Genomic DNA, 16,553 nt, shown 5'->3' with positions numbered 1-16,553 from the left:
GCACTAAAAATAAAGGTGCTTCACAATGCCATAGAAGAACTTTTTTTTGTCTAAATTACTCCATAAAGAACCTTTAAAATCTAAAGAACCTTTCTGCTTCACAAAAGGTTATTTGTGGCGAAAGAAGATTATAAAAAGGTAAGAAAGAAATGGTTTTTAAAGAACCTTTGACTAAATGATTCTTTGTGGAAACAAAAATGGTTCTTATATGGCATTGCTGTGAAGAACCTTGTAAAGCACCTTTATTTTTAAGAGTGTGTCATGCAGGGAGTGTGCTACTATTCAGCTTCCACACTCAACACAGACACTTGAATAGCACACATTTTTTTTAGGTTAACATTAGATCAGCCATGCAAAGTTGCTACTACTTACATGTTTCAAATGATATCAAACCATACTTGAGGTCAATGAATGATAGGTGAGCATTTGTATATTCTGCCTGATGTACTATATTACCGCATAGACCAGGCGTTAACCATCTGTCTGGCATGGATTTTGTGACTTTGGCACTTCCTTTGTGTGCGTGTTTACTTTCTGTGACTGAACGACTTTCTGTGACTAACTAATAAAATTTTGGTCGACCAAGCCACTTCTTGTTGACTAATGGGTAGTCGACTATTCAGGGCCAGTCCTAAAAGCTATGAGGTTACTTTTTGTGTGCAAAGAAAACATAACAACATAACAACAAAACATAAGAACTGTATTCAACAATTTCTTTTCTTCTGTGTCAATCTTCACCACGTTCATGAGAGTATGTGTTTCAGTTACATCGCTGTCTATTGAGGGTCAGAAAGCTCTCGGATTTCATTAAATATATCTTAATTTGTGTACTGAAGATGAACAAAGGACTTACAAGTTTGGAATGACATGAGGCTGAGTAATTAATGACAGAATTTTCATTTTTGAGTGAACTATCCCTTTAAGGAGGCAATACCACGAGAAATGCTAGCAATACAAATTTTCAAACATAGAGTAGTACAAGCTGGAACATGGAGGGATTTGAGAAATAGCCAAAGCACAGAAAGAGAATTTTTTTGTGAAGACATCAGGACACAGTTAAGTGCTCACTTAAAGGGGTCATCGGACGCCCATTTTCCATAAGTTGACATGATTCTTTAGGGTCTTAATGAAAAGTCTCTAATACACTTTGATTAAAAATTCTCAATGGTTTTGTAAAGCAACACCCGTTTTACCTTGTCAAAATGAGCTCAGCAAAAATCATCTCATTCTAAGGGGTTGTTCCTTTAAATGCAAATGAGCTCTGCTCACCCCGCCCCTCTCTTCTCTCTGTGGAATGACAATCTTGTTTACTTTAGCCGCATTTAGCCGCTAAACTTCCTAACTACCACGTTATAAGGAAAGGTGATCGCAAAGATTCATAAAAAAACGCTTATACACACTTTTGCTATAAATGAACCTGGATCATGAATGATTCACGCAAACGTTCCATTCACAATTCGATTCCATTCAGGAGTAAGCGACGACAACTATGTTCATTATTACATCCAGCAACACAACACCTCAATCGCTCAATCAGAGATGTCAAGAATATCTCAGATTGAGCGATTGAGGTGTTGTGTCTGACTTTACATCCCTGCTTCGGCATCGAAACAAGGAAAGTTACTGGTCTGTTACAGCTGGTCTGAGGTAAGTGCTCATGTCAATTAACTATCGTGGGAGCGGCCTCCGTTGCTCAAATCTGAGAACGGCTCGATTTGAAAAAGGGAATATTATTTTTACAGATTAATTAAAAACCACTGCATGGATTTTTATCATTACATATTTGTACATACACTGACAACACACATTAATGTTCAAACAACATGAAAAAGTGAACTTAGCATCTGATGACCCCTTTAAGTGAACACAACATGCTTTCCAGATGAAGCGCTCTTTAACAGACATCTTGGGGATGTAGGTGTGCTATCTAGGGTTGCACAAACTGAAATGCTTTTCTACTGGAGACCCAGTGAATAAAATGTAGAAAACTATAATTATTACATAAAGTCTTGTTTCCAACTGTTTTAGAGTCATGTCATCACACCTCAATAAACACTTGTTTTCCTGATTACCCTGCTCTCTGACATGCTTACCGTAGGCCTTTTGTAGCACTAGAAATGACTCAGATGCTCACGTACTGTATGAACACGTAACGTGCACGCCACAGAATCATTGTGCATCCCACGCAGACCATCAGTGACACACTAAGGCTGAATATGCAGTATCTGTCCTTGCATGGCGACAACGAAGACAGACACTGCCTGCTGTTGCCAAGAGCTCTGACGTAAACTAATGACTGAATTATACACCATTGTACTGGGTGTCTCGCACAACAGCACTAGAGAGAAGTTTCAAACAACCAGGAAAAAAAATAACTTCATGATGAAAGCGATTCACCAAAAAGCGTACAGTAAAAAATGATTCATATAAATTTCATGCTTACACAGTCTATGTGACTTCAGCCTATACATCTTCAACAAGTAAGCTAACACATTATTGGATCAAGTTTATTTGATTTCTTGCAGGTCTACAGCGTGGTCCACTTGTCTTTGCACCCTGGGAAGGGTAATGCTGTTACAAGGCAGTGTTTTGTGTTATTTAAATTAAATTTTTATTTAAAGTTGAAGTCAAAAGTTTATATACACCTTGCAGAATCTGTTATTTTACCAAAATAAGAATACATGTTATTTTTAATTTAGGACTGAAATAAAAGACATTTACATTTAGTCTACGAGAGAAAATAATAGCTGAATTTATAAAAATAACCACATTCAAATTGTTTTCATACACTTGATTCTTAATACTGTGCTGTTGCCTGAATGATCCACAGCATTTTTTTTTTTGTTTTGTTTTGTTTAGTGATAGTTGTTCATGAGTCCCTTGTTTATCCTGAACAGTTAAACTGCCCACTGAAATCCTTCAGGTCCCACAAATTCCTTGGTTTTGCAGGCATTTTTGTGTATTTGAATCCTTTCCAATAATGACTGTATGATTTTGAGATCCATCTTTTCACACTGAGGACAACTGATGGACTCACGCAACTATTACAGAAGGTTCAAACACTCACTGATGATCCAGAAGGAAAAATGATCTATTAAGACCTAGGGGTGAAAACTTTTGAAAAGAAGATGTGTACATTTTTCTTATTTTGCCTTTTTTCACTCAGAAGTGCCCTTCAGAAGCTACAGAAGACACTGTATTTACATGTTTGGCAGAAGACAAAATAAGTTAAATTTACCTTGATCTTCACATTTTTCTGAAGAACAGCAGGCAGTTTAACTGTTCAGGACAAACAAGGGACTCGTGAACAACTATTGCTAAACAAAAAAACAGCTGTGGATCATTCAGGTAACAACACAGTATTAAAAATCAAATCCTCTTGTGGACTATATGTAAACATTTTTTATGTGAAATAACTTATTCAGGTCAGTACTTATTAAACAATAACATACATTTTGTATGATAATACCTCTTATTTTGGTAAAATAACGAACATTTTGTTCATTTTGTATTTAAACTTCTGAATTCAACTGTATTTATTCATTCATTCATTTTTCATCTATGCTACAGAATTTTTATTCACTGTTTCCCCCATGCTGTCTATTAATTTTTCTTGGTGCTGTGGATAACAAGTTTTGTCTTTGTGTGTTTTATGACTGTGTTTCAGTTTCACCACTGATGGGAGTAAATACACTGCCAGAAGATCAGGACGGTGGTGCAGAATGATGGCCATCAACCCTGCATATCAACAGCTTCATTCAGTCCAAAATTATGTTTAAATGGAGGACTTCACAGAGAGGGTCTGTGGCCTGTTTGGCACTACCCACATGTCCTGCGTTTAGGGGCGATGGTTATGAGACTAGTCGCCTAGTTGTTGTTTTTGCTAATTTTAAGATTTTAGATAGTTTTAAGATAAATCAAGTTCATTGGACACTGATTCCCAATCCAGCCCTCAAGATTCATGTGTTTGTTTCATTTATATTCTTGCATACCTAAAATGCTTTCATAGCTGTAAACTGTTGATGCACTGTGCTCTGGTTAGCAAACACCATACTAAAATGTTTTAAAATGTTTTAATAAAAATACTAAAAATGATAAAGTACTGTAAAAATACAGTACAATACTGTTTTGTAGTTGTACAGTACGCTATTCTACATATTGTAAAGTTGCATTACAGTACATTGCTGTAAAACAAATTACAGTAACATTTCTGGCAACCTTGCTGGCAGTAACATACTGTAAAAATACAGGACTTTTTTTAACAGATTTAATTATAATGTAATGAAAAGCATCTTCTGGTTATCAGAGAAGGATCTGGTGCAATTGTACACTGTCCCTATCAAATAAACTACAAATAATATCTATATATCTATATATATGATCACATTAAAATACCAGTTTATACTTCAGAGATTTAATTTAACTTCAGTGCCTTATGGTGGGGTAAGTTAAAGTGCTGGCTCAACTTAAAGCATTTGGCTCACTTTGCCCCACATTTTGGGAAAAAAAAAAACTTAACAATTCAGGCTAATATTTAGCTAAATGATTTGCATGGTTTTATATGTTGCCTATGTGCATCATAAATATTTTTAGACCTGGATAAATTTGTTTTAATGTAACAGCTATTATATCTGTTATGCTAACATTTTACTTTGACAAGCCAAAAAACAGTTTTAAGAGTAAAGGGGCATCTTCCATGTGTTTCTCCTTTTCACAGTCTGGCAGAAATGATGTGCGATTCCAAAATACATGGTCACGTGACAGTAAAACTCTGCAGTTGCCAAGGTACAGAGGGTGGGTCAACTTACCCACTGCCACTGGCTCAACTTACCCCACTCTCCCCTACTGTTTGTTTCTGAAATAAAACAGCAATAACATATTACTAGTGACCACTATAATCAGCAAAATAAAATAACAAAGAATGTATTTTGACAGAAATGATGCTTATCATGGTATATTTTTGTAAGCGGAGATGTTTAAATGTTCCTTCGCAAACATTTACATATAATAATTAATTATATTAATTATAATGTACACTGTTTACAGTAAAATAATGGGTAAATCTGGCAAAATACAATAGGTAGGCCTTATACATTTATTAAAATAATAATAAATGCACATCTCCTTCAAACACTGTAAAAAAAGATTTTTAATTTACTTTTAAACTTACCACACCTTAGTGATAACTATGGTAAGTTATAACAGTTTTATTGCAGTACTTATAATATTTGTAAAGGTTTAAATATGTGCTAAGTTTTTGGTAGTTTGGCCTACTATCATAAAGAGATGTTGAGCACTGGGAGCAGTGGACATAGCTGACGAGAGTGCGGGTCCCTCCTCCCTACACACTCAATGAGCACATGCACACATGCCAACCAGCTCATTCACACCACTACACTGATCAACACAGGGCTTCTGTGCAACCTGTTACTGCCAACACAAAAGGGTATTATTACAACACTTGATGCTTACTATCATTTGGCTTTGTAAAAGAAAAGCAGTCGTTTATTGTGAGAAATCCTGTCACTCAGAATCTGAGACTCGAATCCAGCGTGTGGAGCGCGACTGACGTGTATTGAGTGACAGTATAGTGTTGATCTTATTATGAGTCGGGCAGCGGTGACAACGGAACCCCGGGTGAAAGACATTGCATTTTTTAGGACGGCATTTTCGACTTAAAAGGAAACGACAGATTTTGCACGTACCCGGAGACCTCCATCATCAAGCCTTTGTAATTCCTCTGGACGTCGACTAAGCGGTAAGACCTTTTATTGTTCACGAAGAGACGCTGATAATATTTCTAAATCACTGCATGTGTTCATATGGTTAACAGCACCATATTTATACATTTGTTTAAGCGGTCGTCTTTAACCACATTTAAGCGTCTCATGAGCTATCGTATCCGGTGGGGGTGAAACCAGCAGTGATGCTCATTGCTCCTATTAGTACCTACGCATTTTTACTGATTCATTTTACACAGTTGATGACACAATATAATTTAAACGGGTATTGTGTCAAATGATTAGCGTTCTAAGTTGGCTTCACAAAGTAGGCTAAAATGTGACCTTGGTGTTGTGAAGTAGACATAAAAGAGCAAATGGTGACTGAAAACATCCTTTTTTTCTGAGTGTCATGACTGTTGAGTAATGAGCCATTAGCTGTAATTTTTTCTGTTATTTTAATGATAAAACTATACAGTAAAACCTGTTAATTGACTCTTACCTAACAGTTACCTGTAGTTATTTTGTTAAAACATACTGTAACATACGTCAAAATAATTTATGGAAAAATATAAATATATAAAAAATTACTTTGTAATTTACCATAGAATATAGGCTATATGTGACCCTGGATCACAAAACCTCACAGTCTCATGTAGCACAGGTATATTTGTAGCAATAACCAAAAATATACTGTATGGGTCCAAATTCTATATATTTCTTTTATTTATGCCAAAAATCATTAGGATATTAGGTAAAGATCATGTTTCATTAAGATATTTTGTAAGATTCCTACCATAATATATCCAAATCATTCATTTTTGATTAGTAATATGCACTGCTAAGAACTTAGTTTAGACAACTTTAAAGGTGATTTTTTCAATATTTAGATTTTTTTTTTTTTTTTTGCACCATCATAAGAAACCATACATTAATGGAAAGCATATTTATCAGCTTTCAGATGATGACCCTTCTGACTGGTTTTGTGGTCCAGGGTCACATATACACTACTAAAATAAAATTAAAAAACATAATACTGTGAAATATAATTATAATTAAAAATAATTGTTTTTTATTTGAATATTTAAAAAAAATTACTGAATTCACAGAAGCCATGCCTGATATATATTATTAAGATTCTTATAAATAGAATGTTCAAAATAAAAGCATGTATTTGTCAGTGTTTATCTATCTATCTATCTATCTATCTATCTATCTATCTATCTGTCTGTCCACAAAAACACAAAATATTGTTATGTACGGAACAGTTCCAGAATTCCCTGTGGAAGCATTTGTTTAGATTTTATTTAATAAATTTGTTTCTTCATATCCAGTTATCAGTGGAGTATTTATGTTGCACTTTATGTGATTTAGTTAATGTTTATTAAAATATTTTATTGCTAAATGTGTTACACTGATGGTGTTTTGGTGCATTGTTATTATCGATCCCCGTTGCTGGAGAGGCCAACTTTAGCAATAACTAAATAAACGGCATCTTGTAATAGTAAAGTTCTAATAAAACCTGCAGTTTACCATAAAGTATGACACTGACTATTTGTTTCTCTGCACTTCAGGTTGCATCCATAGTATGTGAAGCAAGCACTCCTGAAGAAGCAATGTTTTTTTCCTACAGTTTGCTGATAAGGACAGGGCAGGTGTGAGTGGGGTTGTGGCAGCAACGCTGTAACCGTGACCCTCGCCAATATGGTTTGCAGCGAACAGAGTTCTGGCACATCAGTGCCCAAAAAGGAAACGCAGACCCGCAAAAAACGGAAATCTCGTCCTCAGAGTCTGCCTTCTCCAGCCCTCTGCTGCGCATGTGGATTGTGCATTATGTTAGCAGGCATCAACATCACCCTAGTGGGCGCCTTCGCTTTCACCACGCTTGTGCCCTCTAGCAATCCCCCGATCATCATCGGACCTATACTCCTGCTGGTGGCGTTCTCCTTCTTCGGGGCTTGTTGCATCTGCAGTCGCTTGCCTCCACCTCAAAGCTCTCGGCGGTCCAAAGGAGGTGGTGGTTTGGGATTCATGGGTCGTGGCGGAGGAGGGTTGAGTGGAGGGGCGGCGTTTGAGATTGAGACCAGTGAACACACGATGCAGGACACCACAGCCGTGCAGCTGAGCCCTACCAACTCGCCCTGCTCCTCTCGTGCCTCCAGTCCCGAAAGAGAGGCTCCCGCGACCGCCGCCAACGCCACCGTTCCCGCCCCAGAGTACGTCCCTCCACGAGCCTGCAAGCTCTTCACTATGGAGGCCAATGGACCCAACTCAGCAGCCTTTTCTGCTTCTACAGGGGGTGGAGGGGCGGTCCGGCTCACTTTGCCCTCAGACTGTGCCGCCACTTAAGGCTGCCAGTTTAGGTCGCTCTCTAGAGAAGGGCTGGTATTACGTTATGTAAATAGCTTTTCAGAGGGGAAGACAAGCACTTTGTGTGAAGAATTCATTTGATTATCACAGCTGGCTTGTGCCACGAGGTGCAATAACAATTGAAATGTTTGCATAAATTCAGCGGGTCGATTTTTGGAATCTGCGAGGCCCATGTGCTCCCAATAAAAACGACAAAGGTATGTGAGAAGCATACGAAGAGCTTTCGCGTTCTCTTATGCTCCCATATCCAAAGAGAGAGAGCCTTGAAAGGTGAATCACTGTGGCGTGCTTCACATATTCATACTGTGCCACTGTTACTCAGAGCATTCACAGTTACTGCGCTCAAAAGAGACAGAATCAGCTGTTGTGTAAAGATGGCTTTGGAGATGAGCCTGAGAACAGAACAGAGAAAGACATTACGCTGCGCGTTGTCATATGTCAGTGCACAGACCAAAAAACAGAGATGTTGTATATTTTCTCTTAATTATTTTCCCTTGGTCATTTTAAATGCTACATTTGAGATTTAATGGCCCTTTTTTGATGATTCTCCATGGCCAACCTTTTTGGATTGTGTCTTATTGGATGCTTAAATAAGCCGCGACACTGTGCGAGAGCACTGCCGTTTTCACGTGATTTTGAAAATGAGGTTGCTAAGCAGTGCTGTTGTTTGAGTTCAAGTTGGACGAATAATTCAAGCATAATGAAGGGCGGAATAAAAACTTTTTCCACAATTATAGTGCAATTTGCCTGATGCAGTGTGGCGGAAATACATCTGAAAATACATTCAATGACTGAGCTGTATTCGTACTGTTGTTGAATTTTGTTTGTTGTTGAGATTTGTCACATTATTTAATGAACCAACAGTCCATTTTTCTGTTAAAAAAAAAAAAAAACTAGCCGCAAGCCTTCAGTCTTTATTTTACACTGTGGTTTACAATGCTGCCAAGTAAAACAATATTTCTTTTCCTTAGGATTGCCAAAGGCTCTTTTCTCCTTCTAGTATTTCTCTTCTGTTGTCTTCTGTTGTCAAAACTCGTCTTACGTCAACAGCACGGTAACATTCGAGTATACTACCTACATTTGCTCACAGTGTTCCTCCCTAAAATCTCTTTTTTCTTATCTTACTCTCTCGGCGTCCCGTTTTTTTTTTTTTTTTTTTGCCTTTTGAAAGCAAGAGACAGAATTATTCTCAAACATGCCCTCAATCACTGACCCACACTGATGGTTCACGCCAAACAGCAAAACCATTTCCTCATGTTGATTCTACTATGGAGGTCAGCTAAAAGCAGCTTTCGGTGGTCGAACATATTGAAAAAGCAAAGGACATTATCTAGTTACACCTTTTTAGGACTTAAAATGATCTAATAAAGTAGCTAAAGTTTTAGATCATCCCTTTGTTATCATATTCATCAGTTCCAACCAGCAGAAAGGGCTGATTTTTAATGAAATAATTACGTACTTAGTGTTTCTTTCCAATGCCAATTATGTACTTTTAGCTGTGTAATATAGTGCAGTATATTTATTTATGTTTATGGGTCAGTATGTGATGAATATACTATGAAAGTGCAACATGAACTGCATGCTTACAAACAGTGCATTGTTGCCACAGAAAAAAAAAGAAATCTTTATAATTTAAAGAGAAACATTAAAACACATCAGTCTGCTTGTTCATCATGGGATTATGACTTTTCTATACAGTATGAGAAGTTTCTGTGAAAGAAAAGAAGTTGAATAGGACGCTGTGGAAACATTGGCATATTTATATAATGTTAGACTCTGAACTACGTCCACCTCTGTTTGGAAGCTGCTATTTGCCATCTCCACATCTGCTGTAGTCTGAATGAAGTGAATGCTGCCTTAATGACAGTGATCTCAGGATCAAACCAGTGAGGGCTACTCAAATGTACAATAAGAACATTTGATCTTGTGGTATTAATGTACTTATGGAAATGTTGTATTGTTAATTACTTTCTACCGTGTATGTTTTTAAAAAGGGATTTAAATGGAGGTAAATGTAGGTTGAAAAGATTTGATAATGGCACTTTGCTTTATTGTTATTTAGGCCATGTTGAGTAAAATGATGTATGATTGGTTACATTTTAAGTACTGTTGGCACTGTCTTTTGTAGGTTGCTCACATCGTAATTATACACCATTTAACTCCCACTCAGATAATTCGATTAGAAATGTGTCCACACCTGTTTTTACTCCAATCTTTACATTTCTGAACTCTTCTCTTTGTTCTTTTGAGTATATGTGTGGAAAAGATTACATTAGATTATGAAAAAACAACTCTTGGCATGTCAGAATATACATTAAAAGCAACGTTCTTAACTGCTGTCTGACATTTTGTCATTTCACACTACAAGAAACTGCAATTTGATGTAATGTGTGGCTATAATGGCTGCAACATTATATCTGAAATGAGAAAAGAGGCTGATCCTATTTATCAGACTGACATAAACATACTCTATAGAGGGTTTGCACTTATGTCACAGTTTGTTCAGTTACCTGGATGCACAGCCATATTGGAGATACTTGGATGTAAACAACAGCATTGATTGCATGGTTAATGTACTACTGAATACAATGTTCTGCTAACTTCTGCTGTCTAAATCATGGAAGAATGTGTGGAAACTGCTAAAACATATAGAGAAGGACTTAGTAAGCAGAAAAGGGCGCAATATTTTGACAAACTAAAGTTCAAGGAAGTTACAGTCCACTTCCAGAACAACAATATACAGATAATGTACTCACCCCCTTGTCATCCAAGATGTTCATGTCTTTCTGTCTTCAGTCGTAAAGAAATTATATTTTCTGAGGAAAACATTTCAGGATTTTTCTCCATATAATGGACTGATATGGTGCCCCGAGTTTGAACTTTCAAAATGCAGTTTAAATGCGGCTTCAAACAATCCCAAATGCGGTTGTAAACGATCCCAGCCGAGGAAGAAGGGTCTTATCTAGTGAAACAATCAGTTATTTTCATTTAAAAAATACAATTTAAATACTTTTTAATCTCAAACGCTTGTCTTGTCCTACTCTCCCTGAACTTTTAGCTCAATACAGGTAAGGGTATGTCGAAAAACTCTGAACGTATTTTCTAACTGTCTTGAGCTAGAATACATAGAGTTCAGGGAGAGTAAGACAAGACGAGCGTTTGACATTAAAAAGTATACAAATTGTATTATTTTTATGAAAATAACCGATCGTTTCGCTAGATAAGACCCTTCTTCCTCGGCTGGGATCGTTTATAACTGCATCTGAGATCTTTTGAAGCCGCATTTAAACTGCATTTTGGAAGTTCGAACTTGGGGCACCATATCAGTCCATTATAGGAAGAAAAATCCTGAAATGAACATCTTGGATGACAAGGGGGTGAGTACATTATCTGTAAACTGTTGTTCTGGAAGTGGACTTCTCCTTTAATATAGGGCTTGGCGATAAATTGATAACGGTATTTATCGCGCGATATGAATTTCCTCGATAAACGATAACCAGAGTTCGATAAATGTTCGATATAATGTTTATGGGGCAAAGGCGGAACAAAAGAGCGCTATTTAAAGCGCGCCACTCGGACTGTTTATCCGCTCGGATCACAGTTCAAACGGCGGCATGGCGCGAACTTACAAGAGCGGATGCCTTCATTTACTGACGTTGACTCTCGGTCACTAAAGAGCGCCAGTGTGATACACTTGAGTTCAGTGAAGAATACAAATGACTCGGTTTAAAGCCAGATGAAACAGTGTTGACAAACAGGAGAAACACTGTGCGCAATGACACAGAAGGCTTTTAATCTACAAATCGCCTTCATTTACCATATAATTACTGTAGTAGTATTAACTGCACAGTTGTCAGAAATGTGGGTATATTTGTGTTGAATTTCAATATACTATTAATGTAGACGTTTTAAATCTATTGACAGAGGAGTAATGGAATATAATTACAATTTTTGTGATTAAGCTATAGCGTTTATGCATTATTTAGACTACTGTTTTTCATACAAATACCTACGAACCATATTACATTTTTACCATGCTACTGAGGTGCTATATGTGTGGTTTTAACTGTTATGATGATCTATGGATGGTACTATAGAAAAAAAAGAATAATTAAATTTCACCATATAAAAATGAGATACAACTTTTTAAAGATATTACTGACTTTGTTAATGAACATAAATCTACATCTGCATCTGAACTCAGGCTACTATCAAATGTATATTTCTAAGAGATAAAAAAGTCATTATTCATTTTATCAGGTAACACAAACCTGTTTCTTGATTTGAAACAATATTATAAATAAAATAAAACATGCTAAACTAAGAAATCATAATTTTGTTTAGAGTAAGATATTTATTTTGTTAAGGAAAAATGACTGGAAAAAGTGTGAAGAATTCAAAAAACATTAAGTGTTTGTCATGTTCTGACCATAAAGAATAATTTCAAGCCACTTTTAACCGTCTGGTTTTTACAACTTTCACATTGTAGCAAAAATCTGCCTTTAAACTTGAAAGAAATCAAAATTTGACATTTATCGTGATAATTATCAATATCGACTGATATGAAAAATAAAACAAATTATTGTGATATTTTTTTGGCCATATCGCTGAGTTCTAAGTTAATAGCTGGTAAAGATACGTTTGAGCAGCATTAAGATATTAGCCTAACATTTCACCTACCTGACTGGAAATAATTAGAACAAACACAAATGTTGTCAAGATTCTTGCCCTGGAAATCCTGGTTCAGTTTGGCCAACCACAAATGCCTTTTGTTCCATAGACAGCTTTTTTTTTTGCACTCTTCTCCCTGATTTGTTATAACTTTCGCCAGTCTATAGGACTCCAATTGTTTCTCCCGGTCCGACCGATTAGTACAGCCCAAAGCATGACAATAATTGACTGTTCGCAAACAGCTTGATTGACAGGCGATCTGGCCAATCATAAAGCCAAATCAAAATCCATTCTGTCCGACAAACTAATCAGACAGGATTTCAGTGCGACTTAAACTTGAAACATTGTGTGTATTGACGTCTTTCCGCGGTTGAAATAAAATACATTCTGATGTTCATTCATGTTTTTTCTTGCTTTAAGTAAAGAAGTTCACGTGTCAGTGATCTAATAAGGCAATACACTGATCTGTCAAGACACATTAAAGAGCCACAAAACTGTATTTATTGTTTGAATTCTTTAAAAATGACAACAATTTAAAGCTGAGACCTTGTTTCATACCAGAAGTAACCTGCTTTGTCTTGTCTGTCGGTGTGTTGTCAGTTTCCTCCATGATGTATTTTTTCTTGATGTGTAGTGTGAGAGTGGCATTGTTTGTCGGACATAGCAACAGTAAATAAAGAGGGCGGGTTTTTGCGAAGGGTCAATTGACTATTTTCAGGAGCAATAATCAGTGGCACTGTATACGTTTCAGTATGACCAAAGGATGACGTCTCAAAAGAGAGGTTTGCTTACTTTTCACAGATGCTTACCTGTTAATAAAATGCTACAGGAAGATGTAAGCTCGTAGCTGAAGCTGTTATGTACTGTGGCATTGATTTGGTAGTCACAGAACATATTTATGAGCTGTTACATTTCATAACATCTCACCAAATTCAGCCCATATAATTTGAAAAATCACAAGCATAATGAGGATTTCATGAAGTGGTGAAACATGAAACCAATTAACAAAAAAAAAAAAAAAAAAAAAAAAAAAAAAAAAAAGCGAGCATGATGATCCACCTCTAAATCCAACTCAGTGGGGTCAATTCTCTTAAATGTAAAATAGTTGCAATTCAATTGCAATGAAGGAGTGTTGGCTTCATAAAAGGTTCACAAGATAGATTTACTTACCATTTGCAGCTGAATATACCAGTAAAGTTTTTGTTGAACCTCTCTTGAATTAGAGTAAACATTGTGAATTGTATGCTCCAAACTAAAATTTTGCTATAGGTGTTAGATGAACAAGAAAACACAATAAAACTACATTTGCCAACTATATAATATGACATGCTATCCACCTTATTTTTCCTGTAAGACTGGGCGCTGCCATTTGTAAATTTTACAGGTCTGGCTTCTGGTCTCATCTGCATCCAGCTAGTTTTAGCTGTACAAAACCGCTTGATATTGCAAATTAGTGTGTCTTACAATATTATTTTAATGTATTGTCTTAATTATGAACACAGTGATTTGTAGTGCAAACAATTTTACCGTTAACTGTAAGTGACGTTGTTTTCGTTAATGAACCAGAAGTCTCGCCCATAAGCTGACTTGCGTTGAAGAATAAGGTAGTACTTGTCAAGTATTTTCAATACCTACATTTAGCAATAAACTGTTTGTCATTTTTTGTCATAGCTGTTTTATGGGTTTAGATTTCCTGATTAATGGCCAAACCACCTCAGCTTTTGTTTTAATACTTAATAAGTTATGCTAAGAAATTCTACCTTGAGAAATGTTCACAATTATACTTGTAAAGGTCATGATTTGAAAAAGCCCACTGCATATATGGTCAGTTGTGAAGCTGTTCATATAAAGGACAAAACAAAACAAAAGGTGTGTGCTTAACCAAATATTTAGACGCGACTGTGCTCTCCAGCCGACAGCGCCCCCAGTCGGTCTTTAATAAAACTACAGGCCAGAAGCAATTATTGTATGTACATCGTAAATCTGGTTCATGATTATAAGGTTGTTGATTAAATTTGCTTACCTACTTTATCTTTTTTATCACCTGTCCTTAGTTTGCATAGCTTAATGAATAATTTGAATACTTTAACAACACATCACAGACACTCTTTTTTGGCACATCTGCTCGACTGCTTTATTTACAAAAATTCTCATTTGGTTCTAGTAGTGTCGTTGTTTGGCCACCAGAGAGCACTAGGCCCAAATTTATCATAACATTAGATTCTTAGTAGCCTCATCTGAAATTACACAATGTCTGTCTGGTCTATTCGAGTATTTTACAACAGTAAAGCACTGTATTATAGATAGATAAAAAGGTTACTCCTAATCTATGACAGTATATTGCCTGAGGTTCTAGTAAATACAGCAAGACGCTCCTTTATATCGTTGCCGGTATTACGCAGGTAGGTTTAAATATCTCTGTGAGTACAGATATCAGAGATATCAGAATAGTATCGTATATGTTAGAGACGTCACTTAGATGTCAATTAGTGATGTCTTCTTATGTTGCTATCTCTGTTTACCTGACCCATTGTATTACCTTGATGCAATAAACTACTAATGGTAGTACTAACAAATAGTGGTTTCTCATTAAGTTAAAATACACGTACTTCTGTGGAGGAGTTTATCTGTCCGTGCTCTAGTTTCTGACTGGATTTAATTCACGTGTTTATCAGCAGCACTTCAAAGACTGTCTGTTATTTCAGCTGTCCTCTATGAAGTCAGTCTAAGTTAATCAAGGTCAGATAAAAACACTAGGACTGAAGGCATCTCTGAAATACAACCTGTTTTGTGCTTTGTCTTTCAGTCATATTCTATCAGCCAACAATAATGATTGCTAAAAACTGCTCAGCATGAGCTCTCTTGAGAATGTGTTAGTGTGTTGATGCAGATGTTTGCAACAAGTTGGGGTTACTGTTTTATGGAAAAACAGATTATAAGTGTGAATATGATTAGTCACATGCCAGTCCTGCTTGTCATACATGACACAGCCTGACTGTAGAGAATGATTGACTGACTGAGGACAGCAGGTTTGAGGGCAAACCATGTTGGTGAAGTGCAGCTATGTGATGTAGTTAAGTTGTGGAATGCAGTGAGAGTCACCCTCCTGATCTACAATGACTAAACAACTGACATGCGAAAAACATGTAATACTGCCAAAAAATAGCGTTTAAAAGCAAGGATTTTTTCCATTCATTTGTTCATTAATTTGAATATATATATATATGAATATATATATTATATATAAATAATGGATTTTGTATTGTGTAAAAAAAAATTACACAGAAAATTCTAATTGTCATGAAATTATTTGAACTAGTGATGTAGTTCAAGAAGGAAAAACTTATTTTAGTTGTGGGAAAACAACAATTACTAAATTGACAAACTTACTAAAATGAAAAAAATTACTAAAATCTAAAATTAAAAATAGCGTTTAAAAGCAAGGAATTTTTTTTTCATTCATTTGTTCATTAATTTGAACCAGCAATATACTTCAAGAAGCGAAAACATATTTTAGGCAGTATTTTGTGGGATAACAATAAATAAATATTAGATTAGAAAAAAATAAGTTGGTTGAAGTAAAATTATTAAAAGTGAAACAAAAATTCATTAAAGCTAAAGTAAAATGACAAACACCTAAACAATGACTAAAACCTAAAATTAAAACTAAAAACATAAAAAATAAACTCAGACTATCAATAAATACTATAATAATATTTAAATAACACTACAATAACACTCTTTTGAGAAATGTTAATTTTTTATTTTATGAAATTTCTGTATATTTTAAAT

The 16,553-nt window shown here is 35.8% G+C and overlaps 1 protein-coding gene across 1 annotated transcript; it reads left to right on the top strand.

The window, feature by feature from the left end:
* Positions 1-5,367: 5,367 nt before the first annotated feature.
* Positions 5,368-8,342, top strand: tmem275a (transmembrane protein 275a). The gene is made up of 2 exons (XM_051133433.1): positions 5,368-5,758; positions 7,295-8,342. Exon 2 carries the CDS (start codon positions 7,425-7,427, stop codon positions 8,067-8,069), a length of 645 nt encoding a protein of 214 aa, XP_050989390.1. The 5' UTR covers positions 5,368-5,758; positions 7,295-7,424; the 3' UTR covers positions 8,070-8,342.
* The last annotated feature ends 8,211 nt before the right edge of the window (positions 8,343-16,553 follow it).

This window comes from Labeo rohita, chromosome 2 (assembly GCF_022985175.1).
Source record: "Labeo rohita strain BAU-BD-2019 chromosome 2, IGBB_LRoh.1.0, whole genome shotgun sequence".
Classification (NCBI taxonomy): Eukaryota; Metazoa; Chordata; class Actinopteri; order Cypriniformes; family Cyprinidae; genus Labeo; species Labeo rohita.
Note: the sequence above shows the minus strand (reverse complement) of the source record. Positions and strands in the feature narration are given on the sequence as shown.

Bases quoted from the DNA above. Each gene is read 5' to 3' on its own strand.
- tmem275a (XM_051133433.1), top strand. From the start codon at position 7,425: ATGGTTTGCAGCGAACAGAGTTCTGGCACATCAGTGCCCAAAAAGGAA.